Source organism: Neofelis nebulosa, chromosome 9 (assembly GCF_028018385.1).
Source record: "Neofelis nebulosa isolate mNeoNeb1 chromosome 9, mNeoNeb1.pri, whole genome shotgun sequence".
Taxonomy (NCBI): domain Eukaryota; kingdom Metazoa; phylum Chordata; class Mammalia; order Carnivora; family Felidae; genus Neofelis; species Neofelis nebulosa.
The window spans coordinates 45,329,191-45,353,181 of NC_080790.1; the positions used below are offsets into that span (position 1 = coordinate 45,329,191).

The 23,991-nt window shown below is 40.1% G+C and overlaps 1 protein-coding gene and 1 non-coding gene across 6 annotated transcripts in view; both read right to left on the reverse strand.

Annotated features, from left to right (window-relative positions):
• CTNNA2 (catenin alpha 2) overlaps positions 1-23,991 on the reverse strand; it is a 1,103,782-nt gene that overhangs the window by 711,694 nt on the left and 368,097 nt on the right. For all 5 annotated transcript variants that reach the window (XM_058683538.1, XM_058683541.1, XM_058683540.1 and 2 more), the window contains one exon: positions 4,282-4,485. In XM_058683538.1, coding sequence (XP_058539521.1) covers positions 4,282-4,485 — 204 coding nt within the window. The remainder of the gene's footprint in view (positions 1-4,281; positions 4,486-23,991) is intronic.
• On the reverse strand, positions 18,528-18,735 carry LOC131486489 (small nucleolar RNA U3). The gene has a single exon (XR_009249376.1). It is a non-coding gene; the product is annotated as a small nucleolar RNA U3 (small nucleolar RNA).

A 23,991-nucleotide genomic window follows, 5' to 3' on the forward strand; every position in this document is an offset into this window, starting at 1 on the left:
TACTTATAAAAATACAATTAAAAAATAACCGGACACATTTTAACACAGCAGAGACAAGTCATTACTTTATGCCACCTGATTCTCTGCCATCATTGTGCAATTAAACTTTGGTGGTTTGAAAAAATGATAGTTCGGCATTAGTCTTAAAAACAATTTAGAGCAACACAGAGTGTCCATGCATGTCAAACTGAACCAGACCACACAGCACCACAATACACAAAGTCCAGGCACATATGATTATCACATATTCTCACCGAAACCTACCAGCAAATGGTGCACAAATAAGTAATGGTTTAACACATCTCTCTATTGTTCCGCACTTAGGTTTAGTAGTGAGACTACTATACTTTGCTAGTCTTTTATAAGAATGTGAGTAGTTGGATATTTTTGGTGATACAACTTTGAAACAAAATTTTTCTACTTCACTCCCTTTCCAAATGCGATCTGTCTAGCAAAGTATCCAGGCATTGCAAAGTGAGCTCTTTACAAATGGTTACACCTGAGAAAATCGGAATTTTCTGTGCAAGCAAAGCCAGATGAACATACCAACTAAAGATACCACACAGGGTGGCTGTTAGAGCCACAACTGCCATTCACACGGATGGATGTCCATTTTGTGTTCATAAAACAGACACATTTCTTCCCAACACTCTCCAAATGAACTCCCATTCCATTAAAGTGAAAGTCAAATTCCATGGAACGCAGCACAAGCCCTGGGTAGTCAGACACATTGTAACCTTGCAGAACCGCTTTCTGCTGGCCCCACTCATTCCTAACAGCCATGATCGTGGGCCCATGAAGGTTCCTTGGCACCTGCTCCCAAGGTGCTTAATCTTGCTGTTACTTTCACCTCAAGTGCTCTTTGCTCCCTCACCTCCAGAAGGTCTTCGAACAAAAGTATCTGCTCAATGAACACTTTCCAGGCCATCCTTATTTACAGCCACACCCCATGCTCTCTGTCTCCCTGTTTTACATTCTCCTGTGTCACTTGTCATCATCTGAGAGGGCCTTGGTGCAAATTATTGTCTCTCCCAACTAGAGGGTAGAGAACAGAGAATTTTGTCTATTTTGTTCCCTTCTATAAGCCAGGAACTTAGAACAGCGCCTGGCCCAAAGTAGCCAAAACACATTTGTTGAATGGACATAATATTTGAACCCACCATAAAATCCTTATCAATAAAATACCATGTCTAATTGTTGCCTATCTTAGGACCACTTTTAAGATTTTTTAATGAAAAAAATTTACTGCCACAGGAAAAAAAAACTGTCTAAAATTGTAAGTTACAGAGAAAAGTTTATGTCTTCATTATAATTTGGCACTATTTATAGTACTCAGCATAATACTCCAAGCACCACTCTGATGGCACTCATCAAAAGGCCACACATCTTTTGGAGAAAGAGTCATTATCAGTCTTCAAATATGGACAAATATGTTCTATTTAAGGGAGGATTCTTTAAAGAACCTTCTCATTTGGGCTTACATCACCAACTTGACAAAACAAGGTGACACACGGATTTTATTTTCTATCACAGCCATACTCTGTGACCATAATTTTTGCGACACACATCTGTTTACCCAGTGCTTTTTTCTCTTACCAGTTTCTCTGAAGTGCCTGATTTTTGTTACATCTTCAAATCATACACACACACACACACACACACACACACACACACACACACACCAGTTTGTATATACCTTTGTGAAAATAGCTAACGCACAATGTTAGCTCCTGAGCTCCATGGAACCCATGGCACATGGCCCATGCAGACACCTTCCCCTAATCACTTAGTACACAGCTCTCCCTCCCAGTCTCCATCTCCCTGCACTGGATATGGCTCGGCATTTCCGAGATTCTAGAACAGCTTTGCCTACAGGTGAGTTTCACAAGTTGAATGTTCATCAGTGAAAGATCAAGACATTTTTAGAATCCTCAAATCTCAGTTATGCCCATTTTTAAATCTTTTCTTCTCTATGTAATAAATACTTTATCCTAATGATATTGTTTAGCTCATTAAGATGAAAATCTGCAGAGTGATTATTTGATAATACATTTACTCCCAGAGCTCACAGACGTTAAAAAGAAGTGTCTTATAACCAACAGCCTAGGCACCACTAATTTACTGGTTACTGTTAAATACAACAGACTTTCCAGTCAAGGCATAGAGGTGTATGTGGGGTTTATAGTCCTATATGCCATACCCAAACATAAATTGGTATTTTCAAAGTAGAAATGAGAGCACTGGGGAGATACATAAAGCTGATGCAGCTGCATCCAGTTCTACCTGGAAATCACCAAAGAAGCGTGAAGTTACACAGTTTACATCAAAGTCAATAGGAGGTATTTTAGTTCAAGGCTTTGATCCTGATGGTTCAAAGTGAAGAGAATTTGCACACATTGAAATTTAAGCACTAAACCCGCCCATGTATTATCTGTAACCATATCAAAGTAGAAACCAAGTTTTCATAACACAAAATACAAAACATTCCTGTATCACAAGGTTGTGAAGAGAAAAACAAGCACCTAGAGTCAATATAATACAAAAATCCATAGCTCTGCTGATCTATAGGAGTTTACACTGAAAGAAAAAAAATTCTACTTCACAGGATTCTAGACACCAACCTGAAAATTGCATGTCACTTCTCAATCAATTCTTGTTTAGTCCCTTTCTATGATTACTATTCACAGGAATATACTTTTTTTTTCCTGAATTATTCATATTGACATCTTAAGCATCACTGTGATCTCTGTTTCTACTTCTTCTTGGGCAATAATTCTTCATGGATAGAAATACCAGTATGCCTTACTATAAACCAAATTCCATACGCAAGTTAAGTAACCTACTGCTATTCTGTTAAAAACAACAAACATAGAGTCCCAGCTTTTATAAGCATTCTTTCTTGTTAAATCCACTATTCAAAAAATTCACTCAGCATAGGAGACAGTGGCAGTCAATGTTTCTAGCTTTACTCAGCGTAGCACCCATAAACCAAAGTTGCAGAAAGTATTGGCCATCCATTGTCATATGGAGAAATCCTCATAAGCATCCACATTAGACATCCATACCTTATTCTTTGTGTGCTGGAAAGGGGCAAGTCTTCCCAAATCAAAGAATCTGAAGGTTGATGGAAAGGAGACAGATTTTTGGTTTTCAGGTTGTAGGAAATTCTACATCTTTTTGTTTTCTAGGTCAAAGCTCTCTGGAGTCTGGCAGGAGCAGACAGTTCCTGTCAATGCTGACTCCTGGCTCTACCCGTAGGCTGCAGGTCAGCAGGGTTGGGGGCAGGTAGTAAGAAGTATTGGGCTGGAGGGAGGCCAGGGTTGACTGCATTGTCTCAGTGCTGCCTCATGGTGCTCCAACAGGACCCAGCATGGGCTTCAAGAGCCGTGAGCAGATTTTCAGTGTCCCTGCTCCCTGCTTGACCACCATGCAGAGCATTCCTTCAACATGTGATGTCCAGACCTCACTGTACCTACATTTTGCCACTTTGTGCTGAATTCTCTCAAACCTAGGAGTCCAGGACAGGAGAAACTCCAGATCATTCATGGTTGTAAGCAGTGGGCACCACCCACATAATTTTAGCTAAATGAAGGTAGCAAATCAATACAAACATAATTCAGTGCCTTTCACAACCAAGAATATGGATTTCATCATCTCTGCATTGTTTTCAGGTCTGTAACAACCAACCAACTTTACAACTGTAGGAGAGGACAGCTACTGCCTGTGCTGCAAAATCGCTGGATATCACTAATACCCATTTGAAGGCCTAGAGACTGATTCTCATAAGGACTTCCAGCTGCACAATGAATCAATACTTCCTCCACGTTGCATTGCCACTGGAACCTTTCCACCTAAACCAAGCCTGTATAAACATTTGATAATCTATTATCCTTATCAATGCCTCCTAAGGACGATGATGAGTATCTATAGCCACCCTTTGTACAGGAGGACTTCATTCGATCCTCAGTCATTTCCATCCACCATCCTTTTTTTACCGATTGCCATCTTACCTCAATCCAGGGTCAGCCATCAAAATGACCACAAAATCATTCAAGTAAACAGCCAAAGTTTTCACAACAAGTCTCTCCCACCACTCTCTTCGCCGCTAACAGTGCATCCTGAGCCGAGCTCAGGACATTACCCTCCCTAAGCGGTTCTTCAGTCTCACCTGACTCTCTCCAGAAAACACCTGTCCCCTCTTCCTGCTATGCACGCTTTCCTAAAAGCCACCAGACGGTGCCCAAACCCACCAGATGTGGAGCCCCGGAGCCCGGGACTTACGTTGTTCATGTACTCGCTGAGCAGGTCCTGGAGCGCCTGCCGGACGGCGTTGCACTCGGCCACGATCCTCTCGCGCCGGTCATCACGTGTGCAGGACGAGTCTGCCATGAGCGCCGCGCCACTGATGATGCTCTCCAGCCTCTCCTCTAGGGATGGCCGGAACCTGGCCTCGCTGAACGTCATGGGGTCCAGGATTATCTTATTCTGAAAGCAGCACCATGAAAGAATTAGAGAAGAGATGACTGCCTTTGCACACTGTTTTCTAAACCAGAAATATCCAAGGCAAGACTCTCCATAGAGAAGTAGCTGGTTGCGTTGAGAGACACCAAGGTGGCCTTGACCAAGTAGCAACTGTCTGTAAGAGACTCTCCCCTAAATCTAATCTTCAGGGAGAAAACAGCACATCTTGTTTCAAGAACATGTTCTTGGAAAAGGCTATCCTCAATCAAAGAGTTTTCAAATGAGATTGTGACACGGGTTTGTTTTTGTTTTTGTTTTTGTTTTTTTTACATGCATAGCCTTCAGGGAAAGCAAATTTTATTGTAGCACTTTGAAGGATTAAGGGAAGATTTTAGAGGCCCAGAGCTGAACATGATTTGTAATCAATAACTTAAAGATGCATTAGTGGTGACTAGTGTACCTGTTCTATCTACTTCATGAGAAGTGGGGAATCCCAACAAAGGAAGCCTTGTGAAACCTTGGCAAAGAACATCCAATGGACAGATACTGTACAGAGATGAACAGAGATGAACATATTTTGTATAAAAAACTAGTGTCCTAGAAAAAGCTTCATTGTACATATGTGGAATTTGTCACAATTAGCTGACAGCATCATGATAGAGACACTAGCATGTTCTGAAGGAGCCTACCTAAGGGGAAAATAGATACTTCTTTTTTTTTTTTTAACGTGTTATTTATTTTTGAGACAGGGAGAGACAGAGCATGAACAGGGGAGGGTCAGAGAGAGGGAGATACAGAATCTGTAACAGGCTCCAGGCTCTGAGCTGTCAGCACAGAGCCTGATGCGGGGCTCGAACTCACGGACCGCGAGATCATGACCTGAGCCGAAGTTGGCCGCTTAACCGACTGAGCCACCCAGGCGCCCCTAGAGATACTTCTTTACACGAAAGTGTTGCAGAGAATTTAAGCTTCACTTTGCCCCTGCTAAGTCTGAGGAGCTTGGAAACACCTAAGTGGGGATATCCAGTGGTGGACAGAAATATGTATCCAGAATTCAAGAGACAGATTAACCTGTATGAGGACCTGGGAATCATTAGGGTTATCGGGACACAAGGCAGTAACTGACATACTAATAATGTAAATAGAATAATAAAACCAAATAAGACCCAATGAATACCAATTCCTGGGGGGTGCAGAAGGATGGGAGTCAATAAAGGAGATCATAGAGGCCCCTGGGTGGCTCAGTCGGTTGAGTGTCTGACTTCGGCTCAGGTCATGATCTAACAGTTCATGGGTTCGATCCCCGCATCGGGCTCTGTGCTGACAGCTCAGAGCCTGGAGCTTGCTTTGGATTCTGTGTCTCCCTCTCTCTCTGCCCCTCCCCTGCTCACACGGTCTCAAAATATAAATAAAAACGTTAAAAAAGACTTTTAAAAAAAGGAGATCAAAGAAAGAGAAATAGCAGAACCTGGAGAATATTATTCTCAGCAAGTCAAAGGAGTGGAGAGACATGAAGCGTGTGATAACAACATGAAATAGAGGCAAAGCGGACTTTTCCCAATGGTTGGTTTCCACTGGGGACCCCTTTTCTGCTCAGAACAAGGAAGATCATTCTAACAACATTAAGTAGAGTGCAAAGACCTGCTGTAGCAAATGGTATGCTCACGTTCACTGGAGATGCACACTCAGAGGTCCAAGGACCAGAGTGGTGGTAATGGAGTCAATGGTCTAACGACCCTAGGATCCTATGGAAGGACTGCCATTTCATTGCTATGTCCTTTGATCACATAATTCCTTAAATGTTCGTCAAATTTTAAAAACTCATATTGCCTACTAGAGTGCTTAGTGCTAAAAAGGCAGTGGAGACTATGAAAGACACTTGTGTGATTTTCTTCTAAAGGAATATAAAATAATTGCTTAGTTTTTACTAAATAAGTTTGACTATGTGCTCTGGTAAAGTGTGCCCTGACCCTCCAAAGTATCCTAAGGTAGTTGCTGAAATTTGTGCTCAACACATCAGTGGCTCTGACTCTCTGATTCCTGTTATAAAGCAGGATGCTGTCAGCACAAAGGCTAGGAGGTCCTGAGGAATGAGTGCAAGCAGGTGGTGACTTGGAAGAAAGAAGCATCCACTAGACAGAGACAAGGTCTGAGGTCCCCTGGCATCTTGGATTTCCTAGGTAATTACTCATTGATCAAAGCTCTCTCTTCAGTGTAGAAGGCAAATGCACGAGCTTGTGCAAACAGAAGATAAGCTATCCTGTAGTGGATTTTGGCTTAAAGACCAGCTTCACATTTGTGCTTAGATCTTAGAAAGAAGATGCTTCTTACTTAACTCAGAATAGTGCTACTCAGACCCTGTATCTTGTACACTAGTAACCCTCCCAGCAGTGTCAAAAAATCACGAAGAGGCCTCAGTATAGTGGATAACTTTGCAGGGTATATCATGATGGGAGATTCCCAAAGGAAGGCTGAAAGGAGAACATTGGTGTTCCTGCCACCCTGGTTATCTCTAGCGGAGCTGTATCCACAGTGACTCTTCCCAAGGGCATCCCTTTTCATTCTCTTTCTCACTCCCTCTTTCTACTGCTTTTGATTAATGCATTTATGATAATTTTATCATGTAACATGCATTAAGTACTGATAATCTAACTAAACACCTGATGAAGATATAATCAGACTATTTTCTTTTATAGAGATTATTGATCTTCAAAGAATTTTTTTCCTTTTAGAGAGATAGCACATGTGCATGAGCAGAGAAGAGGGGCAGAGGGAGAGAGAGAAGGGAGAGAAGGAGAGACAGAGAGACACAAGGAACATCCCAAGCAGGCTCCAGGCTCAGGGTAGGGCCTGATGTGAGGCTCCATCCAACGACCGTGGGATCATGACCTGAGCCGAAATCAAGAGTCAGATGCTCAACCGACTGAGTCAGCCAAGTGCCCCTCTAAGAACTCTTTTGCAGAAACTCCTATTCACATAAAACATAATGAAAATCATTCGTTCTGCTTAGAGGTTTCAGGAGACTCTTCAGCATCATATACCAGTTCTATCACAGATTTTTTATTATATGTTGTACTAAAAATATAAAGAAGTGCCAATTTGATGGAAATATACAGAGGTAAATTTGAACTCTTCAGTAAGAGCAACTGTGAAACAGTTTCTGTGCAGAACAGAGGAAAATGTACTGCTGTCATTAGAACATTACTTCCTAAATTATTTTCCACGGAACACTGAGCTTAGAGATGTAATGTTTTGATGAAAAAATAAGGTTTCCCTGGCCAATATGTTTTGAAAATACTGCAAGGCTCAGAGGAAATTATCACATGACATGCTTTAGGGGAGTTATGCATTAAAGGAGTCAGTTTACAGCAGCATTCCTCAGACCTGTTTGAGCAAAGAGAGGGTTCCGTTTACAATGTATGCATTACCTAGGACAACCCAGGAACACACTTTAGGAAACATGGAAACGTCAGCGGAATGATCTTCCCACTTGCCACGACCCAAGGCTGTCATGAGAGTAAATGCACCAAGGCAGTGAGCTTGAAAAACGCCGCATAAAAATTACACTGTTCATCACATTTCTAATGGAATTATTCATTATTTATAGATTACAGGGGAAAAATGTTTCAAACAATCTCCCCGGAAAAGAAACAGTAAATGTACAATATTCTCTTCTGTATCTGGGGTGGAGATAGGAAGCATTGCAACGATAGACAGGAAGGGCTGCCAGGGAGAAGCCACTCAGGAGAGAACAGGCATAAAGGTAAAGGGAAGTGTGCATGGGTGTGTGTGCATTGCCTATGTGTGTTTCTGAGTGGGTGGCTTTATGCTGTATGTAATGGGCGGAGGGGGATGATGTGTGGTGTAAGGGAGGGCGCATGGGTTGGTTGTGTGGATGATGGGTATGTGGTCAGAAAACTGGCCAGATCTCAAACAGCCTTTAAAAAATAAGAAAACACGCACGTGCACACACACACACAGCCAAATGAATCCAGAGGCTTAAGGACTAGAAGAAAAGACTCTATTTATAGTTGCTACAGCAATAGGAAAAAAAAAAAAAAAAACTCCTCGAACTGAATCCTGATCAAGAAATAGAAAGAATGAATGTCAAAGCTGAGAGAGGGAGAAATATTTGCTTCTGCAGTATTTGGGAATGACTTAAACACCTAGCAGGTGTCTCTGCTAGCACACTTCAGGGTCATTTCAGACATGTAAAAAGTCTCTTTCCTGCATCAGTACAGCCTGTCTTAGACAGGCTGCCCTCTTCTGGCGGGAAGGGGCATAGCAGCGTTCTGGATCAAAACTCTCCTGGTCACGGAGTATTTTAAGTTGGTAACATGCTAACACCAGAGAAGGGCAAGGCCAAGGCTCTCTCTCTGCCTTTAAACAAAGGTGCGCCCCTGTGATAGAATTTTATACTGTTTCCTACTATTCTGACTTATTTTAATCCACTGAGATTTTACATTTTAAATGTCTAAGTCTCTTGTTTGCATTCTTTAAGCTCATTTAATCTTTTTATCCTTTTGATCTCTTAGTTCCATCTTATGTTGTCATTTTAGCTCATTTTAAAATGGCAGGCCTACATTTCTTAATCTTTTTCTTCTTAAAAATGAGACTTTAATTTCTTTCTATGTCCTCTATTTTTATTCTGCTTTTTTGACTTGCATAATATTTTGTGTTTTGTGAGTTTTACTTTTCGTGTTCTTTATTAACATCTTTACTTTTAGAAAATGATCGTTTCATTCTTACAGTTTAAGGAGTGGCAATTGGAAAGAAGAGGCTTAAAGACAGCAGCCACAACAATTCATCCCCAAGCAAAGAAGGCTAGGATTCTATTCTTCCATCAAGTAAGTCAGTGCAGTAATGGTCTATTACATAATTGATCTCCCATTATTTCCACTGTTGAATTCTATAAAAAATTTAACCTGAAATAATTTAGGAGTCCATACAGTTTAAGACCAGTACCCAGAATAATACATATACCTTCTTCACTTCACATACCGTTATTAGAAGACACCTGCTTTTGAATCACAGCTATCGTCCATTCTCTCTACAGGGAGTTATGTGATCTCGGTTTCAGTACAATCATAGGATAATGAGTCATGCCTGATGCAGGCTGGTACAGGAGGCAGCCAAGAGACCTTTGTAAAGCAAGAGGCTGTATACATTACAAATGGTTTGAGAGGTCTCCAATTCTGTGCTCTTGATATTACTATCTCTAATGGAAGAGAAAAAAAATGACACCAGGGATGTTGTGCCATGGTCATTCAGGATTTGACCTCAGGATTTAAACACAAGTCTTTTGACTTTAAGCCCAGCATTGCTATATCAGATTGCCCACAATTGGCTGAAATGATTCTAATTAATCACAATCATAAAAAAAAAAAAAAAAACTATTTCATACGTCAGCTATGCAACTCTCCTAAACCAAATATAATGGCATGAGTATCATCTGTCATACTGTTTTCTTTTGTGTCATGTGGGTCACCTTCTCCAATAACTAACTGAGAGTACAACCATTCATTCCAAAATTGGCATCAGTTGGTATGGATATCTGAAGGCAGAAACTAAATAATTCTTTATTTCAAGAGGTTTAGTGTCCACTCAAAAATAAAACCAGAAGCATGCACAACCAATCCTAATTTGGAAAACATACCAATGATGCTGAGGGATCACTGAGTAATGGCAATGTGGGAGGTGGGAGGTAAAGACATGTTTCCGGAGATTATCCCTTAGCTGAGGCCTGAAGCAGGAAAAGTACTTGACCAAGCAAAGTCAGGGGCAGGAATTGGGAACAAATGCATGGAGATGAAGGATATCATGGCATATGAAGAATATCACAAGAGGTTTATTGAAGCTGAAGTGTCAAGTGTGAAGTCACAAGTTTGGTGCCATGGAGGTGCCCCAATCAGTTCTCTTTTAAGAGAAACTTCCACGTGAGCACAGTTAATGGACTGCTTCCATCTGTGCACCTATAGATCCATCACCGTTTCATAAGAAGCCACACTTGACCCCAGGTAGCCTTTGTCAATTGCCAAGCCCAATCAGGCCGCTTTTGCATGATGGGGACTTGCCCAACAGGCAACCTCTGCTCCTGCTCTGGATTTTCCTCTGGCCTGAGACATTGTCACAACTGTGTTGAGGCTCTTCCTACAAAACCCGTTTCTTCTTGCTCTCCTTGCACAAGTGTTCGACCTGCACTGCAGTCAAAAATCTCAGGGGCGCCTGGGTGGTGCAGTCGGTTAAGCGTCCGACTTCAGCCAGGTCACGATCTCACGGTCCGTGAGTTCGAGCCCCGCGTCAGGCTCTGGGCTGATGGCTCAGAGCCTGGAGCCTGTTTCCGATTCTGTGTCTCCCTCTCTCTCTGCCCCTCCCCCGTTCATGCTCTGTCTCTCTCTGTCCCAAAAATAAATAAACGTTGAAAAAAAAAAAATTTAAAAAAAAAAATCTCTCTCAGCTGATTCTGCTGGTCCTCTCCCACTTTACCCTTCACAGGAAAATCTTATGTATCTGATCCCACTTACCTTGGCATTTGCTTCTCCAAAGATGTGAATGGACCAAAATAGGAATAGGGGACAGAGTTTGTGAAAAGAGCCCAGCCATATTCTGAGAGACTTCTATGCCATGTTAGTAAGCTTTCACTTTGTCAACCCTACTTGAGACAATGAAGAGTCATCAAGAGTTTGAAACATGAGAGTCATATAATCCTGGTTGGTTTTAGAAAGCTTCCTCTGGCAGTTAGGGAATTAGCTTTGGCAGGACTAAAAGTAGAATTCTTCAGAGCAATTTCCAAGCCTTTAGAACCCCCCCCAAAAAATGGGGAGAGTACAAGATCGTATTTATGCAGATGAAGAGTACATATTGCAGGACACAATTCAACCTGCAAAATTTGAAGATATACATCCTATGAGAATAAAGAAGAAACCGTCAAAGATAAAACCTAAATTTATAGCATGGCAACATGCACAGGGCAGGAGCCAGCAAGCTATATCCTGGATGTCAGCTTCCTATTTTGTAAATAAAGTTTTATTAGAACACAACCAGGCCTGTTCGTTTACATACTGGCCATTTTCACACTACAATGGCAGAGCTGAAACGTTTGGACAGAGACTGTGTGGCCCACAAAGCTTGGAATATTTACGACTGATCCTTTAAGAAAACATTTGCTGACCTTGACAATCATAAAAGATAGCAGGTGAAGAAGAGTAGGTTTAACATGCCTGTGTTTCATTTACGTGGAAAAGTCTGGTGGAAAGTTGGCTGTAAGGGTATGAAAAAGGGCCATCTATAGAGATGCAGGACCATCAGAACAAAGGCGGGAGCAGAAGCCATGAAAATGGATACAATATCCCCAGGGAAAATAACAGCATGAATAGTGAGTCCAAGACACAACATCAGGAAGCCCTCAATGTATAGTAGACAAAAGGAGCTCACAAATGATACTAAGAATGGCCAGAGAGTTCTGAGTAGATCCCAGAGATTTCATGAGCACAGTTGACAAGGGAAAAAAGTAGGGAAGTCTACAAAGAGAGCAAGTAAGATCAAGACTGAAAATACCCATTGAGTTTGAAAGCTAAGAAGTTACTGGTGATAAACCAGGCGTTTAGGTGTTCATATCTGTGGGCTGTACATATTTACAAATACATTAATCCAAAAGCCACAGACTCAATGTAAAATAATAGAAGCAATCTGACTAATGTTGAAACAAAACAAAAAAAATTGCAAATTTATAAAAATTATTTAATATCTTTCTGAAGGTTCTAGAAAACACAATTAGGAAAGGTACAGAAGGGCATTAAAAGTTGAAAGAAGGGGTGCCTGGGTGGCTCAGTCGGTTGGGCGTCCAATCCGGCTCAGGTCATGATCTCACGGTCCGTGCATTTGGGCCCCACATCAGGCTCTGTGCTGTCAGTTTGGAGCCTGGAGCCTGCTTCGGATTCTGTGTCTCCCTCTCTCTCTGCCCCTCCCCCACTCATGCTCTGTCTCTATCAAAAAATGAATAAACGTTAAAAAAAAATTTTTTTAAGTTGAAAGAAGAAGATAAAATAATTTTTGGAGATGTTATACCTATTAACTTGGAAAAAAAAATAAGAATCAACCAAGAACTCACTACAAATTAGTTTTTTCATAAAGCCACTTGTATAAATATGCAAAATTAACTGCCTTCATACATACAAGGAATATCCAATGGTAAGACCCAATTTACAATAACAAGAATTGCAAAACAAAACACAAGGGAAAAAATGCACTTAGATGTCCATTAGAGGAAGCAAGTAATGTGCTTAAGGAGAGAAGTAATTGTCCAGCCTCAGAGCAAAATGCAGAGCTGAAATTGCAACACATTCCCTACAGCTCCAGAGTCTATGATCTAGCCACTGCATTACATTGTTTCTTTCATGTATCCTTTGGCATGCATGATGCCAATCACCATGAGGAAATTAATGAAATAACCACTTCTCCATCTCAGATACTCAATGGGGGTAGTACATGGTTGTCTTATACACTTTAAGAAGGTATGCAGTCAACGATTACCAGGGATAAAAGCTCTCAAATGCTAGTTCATCCTATTCGTAATTACTGATCTGTTTCGAAGTAGTCTGCATGTATTATGTTTGTCCTACCAAGAGGTGAAACACAAATATATCGTAGTCTTTCTTTGGCCAGGAATTAACTATCTTTAAGCTGAATTTGTATCTAATTGCACTCAAAGCCATAACTGAGCAAGCATGACATACCAAGTAAAATCTGGAGCATAACAGTAAAGTGTTTAGCTACAGTTACACCAGAAGAAAGACTCTAGCATAGGGGCACCTGGGTGGCTCAGTGGGTTAAGTGTCTGACTTCGGCTCAGGTCATGACCTCACGGTTTCAGCTCCGCATGGGGCTTGCTGCTGTCAGCCTAGAGCCTGCTTCAGATTTTGTGTCCTCCCCTCTCTGCCCCTCCCCTGCTCGTCCTCTGTGTCTCTCTCTCTTAAAAATAAACATTAAAAAAGGAAGAAAAAGAAAGGCTCTAGCATATACCTAACTCCAATGGAGTGGTTTTATACCCACATATTAAGTTCCCAAGCTTCTTAATGCCCAGATGAGAAAGGTCAAACTTTTTTTTTTCTTTAGGAACCAAGAAACTGCTTGTTGAAAAGTGGGACAAAATTTTACTTATGCTCTTCAGATTTTCTGGCTCTCAATGTCAGTTAAACCCTTTAGATAATAACTTAGTCATCTCAAATACATAATTTTCAAAATTCCAAAAAAGAAAACAATTTTATGAAATAAATTATGTACTGATTTAATGATTCATTGCCCCAAGTCTAATCTTATAAACATGGAAAAGGCAAAAAGCAAATGCTAGTGGTATGAGAAAATCCTGTGGCTTTCTTAATTGTCTGTGACAACCTGGGAAGATAAATGTGTCCTGGGATTTTTACTACCTTCATAGTTCAAGGTAGCAACCAAACAAAAAAAAATAACAACTTGTGCTGTTCTACCTCATATACACCAGACCCTCACCAGCTGCTCTACAACGTAACTATTCTGAATCAAACAAGTAGGAAACAAAGTCAACAGGCCTTTGTGCAGTTATTCACTTTCCTTTTCTGAAGATTTTAAAAAAAAATCTGAAGGAAGATAATATCAGTCAGACTCATTCTTCTAAAGAAGGAAGTCATTCTGATATGAAGTAATTAAAGCAGTTAATCAGGAAATCTCAAGAACAAGGCATGGTTAAGTGAGGCACTATGTCTCCTTTAATTATTCTGAGCTTTTCCCAGGAAAAGAGAACAATGTGTACGTGTCTTCACTTCCTTTCCCCTGTACCTTCTTCCGTTCACTCTCCTATTTGCCTCTGCAGATTTAAGTCGTTCACCTGGTCTCCGGGATCACTGGGCAGGTCCTGTTTCACTTCTACCACAGCCCTTCCTTCCTTCCTTCCTTCCTTCCTTCCTTCCTTCCTTCCTTCCTCCCTCCCTCCCTCCCTCCCTCCCTCCCTCCCTGTCTCCCTAGTTTAAAATTCGACAGTCCCTCTGTTTTGAAAGAGTACAAGGCCGTTTTGTCTGGCGGCCACAGGGCCTTAGCCTCGGTGAAATTTGAAGAGACTGAGTGTGCCGAGGGAAACCCAAGTTTTGGGTTAGTTTACAGCTTCATGCCTCTTAGAAATGGTCTAGATCACAGAAGGTCTCAGAGAGCCCTAGTGGGATTAAGGTGTGTTAACACATGTAATGTTATTGCTGTATTAATTATTGTGAAATACTGATCCAATCAGAAACAAAACAAGTGAGCAAATCCTGGCAATACCTATTAACTATTTACTACAGTGTTATCTAAACGAGGTCTGTTATCCCCTTAACAATATCTGACTAGTAACCCCCAAGGCAGTCTCTGAGTTTTCCATTAAAATGTCTACTGACAAAGGGAAAATAATGGAATTTCATAGCACTGACAATGGAGGATGAAAGCCAGCTATGGACAATGAAACATGATCATAATTCTGACTCCAAGTGCCTTAAATACTTCTTTTAAAGACTGAAGTCTAAGATAAAAGCATAAATCAAGACCACTTTAATAAATTAACTGGGGTTTCTAAATCAAAAGCATGTTATTCGTTCAGTGTTGAACACTCATTCTCCCTGTAGTGTATCAATAATTAACACAGAAACATTTTCATCTTTTCATTCTGTGCCAAGCTCTCCTGATGAGAATCTTTCTATCTTTACATGAAAAGTTTCTCTTGGCCTAATTGAGGTAACATTTGGAATGGAAAACATTAAGGACTTTGAGTTTTAATTATCTATGTTTTATTAATTTACAAAAACAAACAAAAAACCTCTAATCTCCGTTTTAGATTTGACTTAATTTTAAAATTGCACAGTACCTTATTGATTTCCTCTCTTTCTTCTCAGGCATATACCTAAAAATAAACTAATTATTCCATTTATCTACTTAAGATATTATTTGCAATTAAACAGCTCAGTTTAATCGGAAATAAATGACAATGATAATGACTTGATAATTATACAGCACGTTTTATTCTTAGATATTTAATGTTTTTTTTACGAGAAATCTAAGCGCACAGGAATTTCATTTGAGAGTAGAAACTGATTATTTAGGAAGACAGAGTTATTTACTAAAGTTAATGCACAAAAAACAACGAGTGAAAGTCCAGTTATGGGATGTCCCTTCCTGACGTTGTAGGCCAGTGGAAGCTGGCTGCATTTTCCCTAATTCCACCTGTGAATGTTGCTGAGTTGCTGTGGGCGTTTCATGATCATAGTTTCAAGTTCTGACAAGAACAGTGGTTGACAACTAACCACAGTAAAGCAGGGCAAAGGTAATCATCCTTAGTTTTACCTTATGGACTGACAGGAAAGCCAGTGTCCAAAATGCATTTAATTGAATCAAATATTTAGAGAGCCAAAAAAAAACTTACTTTACCCTCTTGCTGAAAATACAGTCACAGTCTCTTTTCTCTCCTTCAACTCTCTACATTGTCAACTTTTTTTGTTTTAAGGTTATTTATTTTGAAAGAGGAGGAGAGAGAGAATCCCAAGCAGTCTCCGTGATGCCAGCAAAGAGACTGGGCAATGCGGGGCTCTATACCAGAAACTGTGAGATCACAACCTGAGCCAAAATCAAGAGCAGGGTGACTGACTGAGCCACCCAGGTGCCCCAACTATCTTTTTAATTCAGCTCTCATCCTTTCTGCCCTGCATGTGGAACTTACCACAATTTGCCATCCACTCCTCAAGTTGACTCGCCTATGCTTAACAAGCTCTGCTTTACTGTGGTTCTCCTTATACCCTTCTCAGGGCTCCTCCTCTTGTTTCTTCCTCATTTCTTCTTCCTCACTCTACCCCAGTAGCTGGTATATTGCAAGGTCCTGCTCCTTGTCCTCAGAAGTTCTCTCAACACCTCTTAGAGAGCTCAATGCTTTCCATGCCTTAGCCACCACCTGCTTGTGAATGAGAACTTAAGTTCCACGTGCAGTTCTGACCCTTTGAGGTCCAGACCCTTATTTATACCTACAGCTGGCTGCACACTGAACATCGCCTTCGGGACGTCCATCACCTCAAGCATAACATGTTTAAGAACAAATTCCTCACCCTCCAAAGCCTAATGTCCTCATTTCTATGGAAGAAAAGCAGAATCAGGAGGCAAACAGAAACCCATAATCTCGCTCTAGTCTCCTGGTGCACTAACGAGAAACCAGAATCAGTGAGGAAATCTCACTTTACAAAAATAAAGGCAAGGCATCTCAAACAGGGTAAGTGACTTGAAGAGCACACAGTGGAAACCTCTAGTCTCTGCCTCCAAAGCCTCTGTACTTGGAGCCACACCCTCTCGGGGACTTTTGTTGAAACATCAAGCATCAGGAGAATCTAAGGCCAGGGGTTAAACGGTACAGAGATAGACGGTGGGGATTCAAATCCTGACCGCAACTCCTGCTAGCTGTAACTTCTAGCTGAGCAGGCTGCTTAAATGATGAGGGTTTCTTCATTTGAAAAATAGAACTAGCAGCAGTATCAGTATCTAGACTGTAGGACTGCTAATAATTTATGTAAAAAGCTCGAAGAGTATAGGATACATAGAATTAATAAATATTAGCGATTAGGCCATTTGAAATAGCTTTCTTAATGTAATAGTGCATATTTCCATTGTCATTATGTTCTCCATTCCCTATTCAGACCACTATCACCTCCCATTGATTCCACCATCAAGACTCCACATTCGTCTCTTTTCTTGTGCAACTCTTTTTCCCCCAACAAACCACTCTCAAAATTCTGTTGAATCATATTACCCCACTGGCCCCAAATCATCAATGCCTCCCCAACTACCTAATCACCAACCATCTGACAATTTAAGATGCTATAATCTCACCTGGTGGTTCTCTATTTCCATCACCTCCTTTGAAAATATGTCAAAATCCCCTATATAACTAAGCCATGTGTTACAATTTTCCTCCAATCAGGATGTCATTTTCAGCAAGTATAGCCAAAAGAAATTCAAGCTCACAACAATTACTTCATGTTCAAGGTCCCCCCACCCCAGCCCTCAAGATTCTCAACAATTTGACACCAGTCCCTGCTTCTCAAACTTCATCCCCCAGGACTCCCCTTGTAAACCACTGGATCCAGCCACAGAAGTCCCTGACTGCCTCACTCCATCCCCATTAACAGATGATTTAGGGTTCATAAACAAAAATGTCATTTTTCCTACTTTTATCAAAAGGCCTCTGGAGCATTACATGGCACTATAGTGAACCTAGTATTTGCAGATGAATCCAGGTGGGTGGCCCTTCATTCAGCGAAGCACCTATTGGTCTACCCTGATATTTGACGTGGCTCAGTGAGCTTGAGATTCAGAATTACCGACATGGGGTACATCACCTCTTATGATGACAAATGTCACTTCTGTGGTCAGTGTGAGGCAGACTAGCTGAGGCCACTAAATCCTCCGGTTGGTGAACCGCCACTGTAAAATCCTTGATCCCGATTTATCTGAAAAAGGAGCTTTTCTGAACTCCCAGAGGGTAGAAGCTACACCAGTAAGCATTCACAACGTGTGCACCTAAGTATAGATGGTTTATGTGAAGAAGGGAGTGTTACTGCGAGCAGCAACGTCACATACTTGAAAGTCTCACATGCAGGTTTGATTAAACCAGGGTCAGTTAGCAATGGCTTATGAGCCAAGTTAGGCCTGGCTATGCATTTTTGTATGGTTTATGGGCAAAGAATGTCTTTTACATTTATTTATTTAAATTCTTTTTTAGAGGGGGCGCCTGGGTGGCTCAGTTGGTTAAGCGTCCGACTTCAGTTCAGGTCATGATCTCATGGTTTGTGAGTTCAAGCCCCACCCCAGGCTCTGTGCTGACAGCTCAGAGCCTGGAGCCTGCTTCAGATTCTGTGTCTCCTCTCTCTGACCCTCCCCTGTTCATGCTCTGTCTCTCTCTGTCTCAAAAATAAAGGTTAAAAAAAAAAATAACAGTGTCCCAAGGCCACTGCTAGATCTTGTCATTTATAAATAAATAAATAAATAAATAAATAAATAAATAAATAAATTCTTTTTTTAGAGAAACTACTCAGACAACGGGCCACTTTGCTCTTAGTCCCCCAAAGGAGGAGGGAACAATCATCAATGACAAGGGCAGCTATAGAAACAACACCCAGAGTCAGTTTCACAGGAAGGGACACTATTCCTCCTTCTCATGCTTTCAGGGACTCCACACTTAGAGAAACTTCTCTAGTGACAAACTTTAGAAACAATCCCTGAAAGTACAGTCTTCACATTTCCAATCATTGAAAAATCCATGGTCCTACCAACACGTCCCAGTTCTATCTAAAATTCCCTCCACTGTGATGTCCTTAAATATAAAAAAGATTAGGGGCGCCTGGGTGGCTCAGTCGGTTAGACATACAACTTCAGCTCAGGTCGTGATCTCACAGTTTGTGAGTTTGAGCCCCGCATCGGGCTCTGTGCTGACAACTCAGAGCCTGGAGCCTGCTTCAGATTCTGTGTCTCCATCTCTCTCTGTGCCTCCCCTGCTTGTGCTCTCGCTCTCTCACTCTCTCAAAAATAAATAAATATTAAAAAAAATTTAAAATAAAAAAATTAGCAACAAGGGAAAAGAATGAAGATATAACACGAACCCAAGAATTCAGCAACTGCGTAATTCGTTACTAGATTATCAAAGGTTGAATTCTTTTTTTTGTTGTTGTTTAGTTTAATAATAAGAGAAACAAACTTCTTATCCCAGAAATTAGTTACACTACAGGTCTGTGGTTTGGAATGTTAAATTATCCATTTAAAACAGAAAGTCAATTTATATTTCTCAGAAGCAATTATGACTTAATTGCTGTTATCAACCTAATAAATTACTAGGTGATTTCCACAAACTGGTTATACACTCAAATTTCATGTCTGATGAAAGAATAATTGTATCAATATTCTGCAAATATGAAAAGGAAATTGGCTCATTGGCCACAAGGGAAAGGCATACACCTTGAGTGTAAACTCATCTATCTTTTTCTGTCTTTTTTTAAACAGGCAAATTAAAATGGGAAAGAAACAGTTTGTGTCTCACAGGAATAATGTGCAATATGTTAATTGCTTTTCAAATACCATAGCATGGCTCAAAAAATATTCTTTGTGTCTAATGAGAATGTCATGTACTCTTGTGAACTCTGTATTTTAATGTACATCTACTGGCAACAAGTTCAATTACATAGATTCTTTTTATAACACAAGAAAACAGATACCTGAAAAGGGTTAACCCAACCCAGAAGATCATGAATTTCTTTTGGAACATAACAATGGTTGTGAAGACATGGAACATCTATTGTAGAGAATATAGCATATGGCAATAGTCCAGAAAGCTAAGAAGAAATTTTAAGTGGATAAATCATAGCCACTAAGATCAAAACAGTGAGCATATTCATTTCAGTACCCATTCAAGAAACAATTTATGTCATGTCTGTGTGCTAACTGTGCAGATGAAAATATAAATGAGACCTGGTTTTTAATCTCCCCGTGCTCACATTTGGAAACATGAAACCAGAGACATAGTAACATATTTAATATTAATATGCACCAAGTATAATACTAACATCAAAGTAACAGTGGTTTCATTGTTTAGAGAATTAAGCTTCAAAACCTAAGCTACTCAAAGACGGATGAATATAAATATATTAGGTTAAAAAAGAGAAGGAAGTTCAGACAGAGAAAATACCATAAGCGGCAGCACACAAATGAAATAGCCACTCTACATCTGACAACAAAAAACTGTAGCAGAACATAGAATGGAAGGCAAAGAAAAGTAGGATAGGAAATGAGAGAGGTAGTCAGGGGCCTACTGAAATAATTTGATGCCATGCTAAGAACTTTAAAGTTTATCCTGAAGATGGATTTTTGCTGGTAAATAATGCAAAGCACCCTGTTTGCATTTTTGCAAAGGCAGACTGTCAGAGATAATGGAATATAAGGGAAGAAGTTGGGAAGTGGGGGCAGGACAAGCAGTTAGGAAATTATCGCAATGATCCAGGCAAAATACATGGGCCTGAACTAGCCAGTGGTCAAAGATGAAGGTGTGAGGCCAAAGCAAGAGTTGTAAAAGGAAATGAATCAGAGGATTTCAAGATAAACTGAGGAGGAGAGTGGAGAAGACTCTCAATTTTCTGGATTGAATGATCACATTAAAAAAAAAAAGACAGTACCTTTAGCTAAAAGAAAAATACAAGAAAATTCAGCATTGATGAGAGATTAAAAAAAAAAAAAAAAAAAAACAACAACTGGACTTAGTCTGAGAACTTTTTTAGATGCTTGAAGTCATCCAAATTAACATGTCACATATGCAGCCGGACATAGGTCTGGAGCTCGGGAGAGGTTGGTACTAGAGAAACACATGTGGGGTACAAGGGATTCCAAGAAAAAAGGCCGTTTAGTGGGAATCAGGTGGGGCAAAGGACAGAGCTCTAGGGAAAAGCCTTATTTAGGTGGCAGGAAAGAAGAGAAAACCAAGGATACTGAGGTATAATGGTCAGAGGCAAGAAAAAAATGAAGCAAAATGAGTTTATTCATGGAAGTCCAAGGGAACAGGATGTTGAAGGAAGAAGTCATCTGTGGAAAGAGATGCTTTAGGATGACAAGGGTTAGCTCCAAAGTTAAACCTACCCAAGTGGCTGGTTCCTAAGGCAGATGGCTTGATGACTTTAAGCTCTCCAAAATCGAAGATTCCAAGATAAAAGATATATTGATTCTAACCTAACCTTTGACCTTGCTAAAGTACATGGCAAGGTCAAAGATCTATTATTCTATTGCTATAATTATTATGTATCATTTTAAATTATTATCAACAACTTTTCCCTATATCAGTACCTTTTCTCCTTCCTTAAATGTAAGTTCTGACAGTAATTACAACCCTTTGGTCAAACTGACTGACTCACTTTGCCTCATCTGCTATCCAGCAGGTACTGTCATTCCTTCATCCATATTCTTAATTTCACAAACATTTCTTGAGAGCTTACTAAGTGTGAGGCAGTGTTACGTACCAGAACTGAAACTGCTACCACAAAGTAATTTCTTTAATGGGACACAATTCAAAAGGATAGGAATTATTAAAACACATGAAAAACTTGGACATCTGCTGCTTCTTTTAACTGTTCATGAAAAACTCCACGTGGAAAGGCATGGGTTGGAGTTGCTTGAAAGACAGGAAAAGTCTTATTACTTTTCAGCAATCTGCTAAGAAAAGGCAGCTGTGTTAGCTTTGTTGGCTGGATAAGGGCTGTTTACCTCAGCGTGTAGTACTAATTGTTAGTTCCTTTTGGTCTCTTCTTTTAGTCTCTCTCAATTTATCGATATTGCTATGTTCTTTCTGCCACTGAGACTCCTCTTGCTTTTCCCTATAGCCTCTCACCCCTCACCCTTGCCAACATCTCAATGGAAAAATTAATGGCTCAGCTCTCCCCACCACTTATCTGTTCTGCACATGGCACCTGTGTAAGGCCTGCACTACATGAATTTAAACTGTTAACAATGTATGTGGTTTTGCCACAGCTATTTATCTGCTAGAATATTCTGCTCCAGCCTGGCAGCAGTTAAGTGATGAGAAAATTAGCCTTTCCTTACTGTAATTTACAAGGCTGTGCAAAGCTTAAGTATGGCACACAGATAGAAAACTGCATAGGAATTCCAAAGGATCTCTCCACTTTTCCCCAGTCCATTCCTGCACACAGATACCCTCCAGGTACTGATTTTAAGTTAGTTACTCCTTACATAGGAATATAAAGAGTGGTCACTAAAGGATGACTGTTTTATCATACATAACAATTTTGCTCAGATAAAATTAATCTGTGTGCAATTCATATTTGCATAATTATAAATGCACAATCATAAATAAAACACCATGGACTTCAGAGGACCACAACAAACAAAGTGCAGAATTAGTATTATTGGCATTAGTAAAAGAAATAGATGGTAAATCAAAGTTACTTGCCATGATTTGAGAAACTATTTGAAGTGTTTGGGTCTAACACAAGTACACACCAGTTTTATACCTTATTTTTTAGCATAGGTTTCACCAATAATAAAACTTTAATTCGCCTTTTCAAGTGTGTGGCAATTTGAATGCAGTTCTTTACCTTTGACTATAAATATCTAATATTGTAGAGTCTTTCAGGAGATTTGTCAATATCTACTGAATTTATAATATAAAGTTTGTTCAAGTAGCAAACCTTGAAACTCAGTATCTAACTTTTAACCAAAGAACTGAATGTAGATCATTTTCCAAAAAAGAAATCAATGTTAAAAATTTTTTAATGCAAAAATTTAATAAAAACTGTATCTCACTAGCACCTGGGTTAACTCATGTTTTAGTGTTTGCCTCAACCAGTCTACAAAATGTTTTTGTAGATGATGCCATTAATTCTAATAACCAACCTAGGTAACCATTTTACCGATGGAGACACGAAGGCTTAGAGACCTGCTCAAGCACCAGGAAAGACAGAGAGGTAACCAAGTTAGTCCCATTTGAAACACAAGACTAATGGCTTCCTCTGCTTCCAGACCCATGAACAACAGCTGATCTACCCATATTGTGTGGGGACACTGGAAAGAATTTTAAATTTTCTTGTCAGACAGAGCAGAAGAGAAACATGGACACTTCTGGTTTTTAGAAAGAAGTTAGTAGCAATGTGAGAAAATGGGCTGAAGAAAGTTGGAAGGATGGAAAGAAAACCACTTGCTAGGCCACTGTCGAGGTATGACAGGAAGATCTGGCAGAATCAAGTACTCCAAAATATTTATTAACTACTCATCATGGGTGAAAGATGACTGGGTGGAGGAGACTGCAATAGAATTTTCTCCTCAAGGATTTCCCAGCCCTATCTTGCAAGTAAGACTTGTATTTATGACCCTCATAAAATGTGATAAAGGCTAACGAAGGGGGGACAGATGAGGTGCTTTGGAAATTTACTTAGGAAATTTTGATGTAAAAAGGAACTTTATTTCTCAAATATTAGAGCTTCTGTAAAATACAACAAGAAATTACCCCCAGTGATTTCCTCCCAATAATATCTTGCAAAGGCAGAAGGTCCACCTATGAGGGATGCTAGGTACAGACTTTCTATCTTATGGTAAGTTAACCACATGACCTCCAGTGTCTTTACCAACTCTAAAGTTTTATGGAGCTACCAAGAACAAAAAAGCTTTTGTGATGAATTAGCTTCAGAAATGGATAGATTCTGCAGGTTTCGCTCCCTCTTACTCCTCAAGAATACTTAATGCCTTATGAAAATGTCCTAAGTTTTCTTTGTTCACACCATCTAATTGAACATCACTTTTTCCCCCACCTTTTAAATGTTTCTTAAACTTTATAAAATGCTTAAAAACAAGTATGCAATATTATACCATGATCAACCAGGAACAAACTTGACTCAGGTCAGTCAAACTTAGGTAGCTGATTGCTCTAACCTTCTAGTTACAAAGACCCAAGTTTTAAAAAAACATTTTTTAGTATTTATTTTTGAGAGACAGAGAGAGAAG